The following is a 2500-nucleotide window of genomic DNA, read 5'->3' as shown; positions in this document are numbered from 1 at the left end:
AAAAGGTACTGCAACTATGCTGCTCATTTAAACTGGTTTGCTTATTGTCAAATTTGATCTTTTCATGAAAGTTTACTAAGTAATAAATTAACATTTTCTAGTATGGCCCGAGTACAGTCATTTTTGTAGCGAAAAATGGCTGTTTCTGGAAATTTAAAATGGCGGACCATGGAGAAGATCCCTCTTTTCATGTATGAAAAGTGCATATTTTCCAGTCATAATGAACACTTAGAATTTGATGGTGGTGGTGAGTATTCATGAAAAAGGTAACATTAGTGCAGCGTTTCTCAAAGTGGGGCGGAAGCCCCCCTAGGGGGGCGCGGAGGTTTTTCTTTTTTGATACTTTTCTGCTTTGCCATTAAGTCAACACATTCACTTTACAATCACAATATATTCATTAATTTATTCACCAATATTTAGAGAACATCATAGGCCATATACGTGTATATTAGGCTGTAATAAACTTTACGAAGGCCTATTTATTTGAATTTTTGTAACAATTTTGCTCGAGGGGGGCGCAAACAGACACCCTTCCTCTGAAGGGGGGAATGGCACGAAAAGTTTGAGAAACACTGCATTAGTGAAAGGGTAGCATGAATTCTGGAAATAAACAACTAAAAATCTCACACAGTGTACCTTTAAGAAGCGAGGGATAGCGAGGCGTTGTGAGGGTATAATGCCATCTGTTTGTCTATCATCTCTACTAGATTTGGATAAATGACCTAGTGAAGCATCCCCTGCTCTCTCCTTGGTTGGCTGCTTGTCTACCATTTCTATAGAAGTGAGTGGGGGTATTGTCTCATTCGTAGGGCTGCACGATTATGGAAAAAATCATAATCACGGTTATTTTGGTCAAAATCATAATCACGATTATTAATCACGATTATTGATTTTTGCTGATTTTTTTGAAAATTATAACAAGATGAAATATAACCAAGAATGAATTACATACGGGATGAGCAAAATGAAATGAATTGTAATAATTATGTAAAGGCAATAGCATGAAACATAAGTGGACAGATTTCTGTCCAGAAACACCAGTCTGTTCTGGCTTCAAGGACGCTCTCAAAAGTAGGTCACTATTGCCACGATTAAATCACGATTAAAATCATGAGTTCGATTTCACTATTTTATCACGATTTTGATTATTTTTCGATTAATTGTGCAGCCCTACTCATTCGTCTCATTGTCTCTCTTGCATTCCCCCCTCATTCTCTCCACCTCTCCACCTCTCTCTCTCTCTCCCTCCCTCTCCCCTCTCCCCTCTCCCCCTCTCTACTTCTCTCTCTCTCTATCGGTGTGCTCTATCTCTCTTCCTCTCCGCTATCTGCGTGTGCTGGCGTCACCGCTGTGCTCTGCCTCTTCCCCTCTTCTGCCTTTCATGCAAAGGATTATGGGACCCGTGGCCCACACGCACACACACACCCAGACCCACAACACCACCCCCAACCGCCCCTAACCCACACACACACACACAGACACACACACACACACACACACACACACACACACACACACACACACACACACACACACACACACACACACACACACACACACACACACACACACACACACACACACACACACACACACACACCGACGCACACACCTGAATTTACAATAGGTCACACAACTACTCTCTATTACCCTATTCAAAATAATTATAGTTATATATACAAATGCACACGGATCATCAATTAGCAAATGACCAATAAAACTAACAGCATGAGTGTGAGAGGGTATGCGTCAACATGAACATGGCCAATTGTGTGTGTGTGTGTGTGTGTGTGTGTGTGTGTGTGTGTGTGTGTGTGTGTGTGTGTGTGTGTGTGTGTGTGTGCGTGTGTGTGCGTGTGTGAGCGTGTGTGTGTGTGTGAGTGTGAGTGTGAGTGTGAGTGTGTGTGTGTGTGTGTGTGTGTGTGTGTGTGTGTGTGTGCGTGTGTGTGCGTGTGTGTGTGTGTGACTTACAAAACTTTCAGCTGGTGAAGTCCAGAGAGAGCTTCAGGATGTATGAAGGCCAGATCGTTACCTGCCAGCCTCCTGAGAGAGAGAGAGAGAGAGAGAGAGAGAGAGAGAGAGAGAGAGAGAGAGAGAGAGAGCGAGAGAGAGAGAGAGAGAGAGAGAGAGAGAGAGAGAGAGAGGAGGGGAGGGGATAGAGGGGACAGAGAGAGACAGAGGCATTTCAGTTCAGTCACATTTACAATGTTAAATTGATACTCGAAACTGAGGTTAAATTGACACTTGAGATATGTCAGGGAGTGGACAGAATTAATATGTAGAAGAGTGCTTATCAAAACATATCCACTTTATATCTACAAGGACAAAGCATAACGTATCAACAGCCACTTTTGTTAACTAGGCATGAATAACAAAAATTAAAAAGTTACACCAATAACATTGAAAAAATAAAAGTGGCCGATCACATCCCTCTTTTTGGAAGACTATCCAATCAACAGGTGACTAAAGATGTTTTTGTCCAATGAGAGCCAGCGATATT

The 2500-nt window shown here is 42.1% G+C and overlaps 1 protein-coding gene across 1 annotated transcript in view; it reads right to left on the bottom strand.

Moving 5' to 3' along the window:
- Window positions 1–2500, bottom strand: part of lgr4 (leucine-rich repeat containing G protein-coupled receptor 4) — a 169385-nt gene that overhangs the window by 88458 nt on the left and 78427 nt on the right. The window contains exon 3 of the mRNA XM_063189953.1: window positions 1972–2043. Coding sequence (XP_063046023.1) covers window positions 1972–2043 — 72 coding nt within the window. The remainder of the gene's footprint in view (window positions 1–1971; window positions 2044–2500) is intronic.

Source organism: Engraulis encrasicolus, chromosome 23 (assembly GCF_034702125.1).
Source record: "Engraulis encrasicolus isolate BLACKSEA-1 chromosome 23, IST_EnEncr_1.0, whole genome shotgun sequence".
Taxonomy (NCBI): Eukaryota; Metazoa; Chordata; class Actinopteri; order Clupeiformes; family Engraulidae; genus Engraulis; species Engraulis encrasicolus.
The sequence above is the reverse complement of the archived record's forward strand: the minus strand, read 5'-3'. Positions and strand labels throughout refer to the sequence as shown.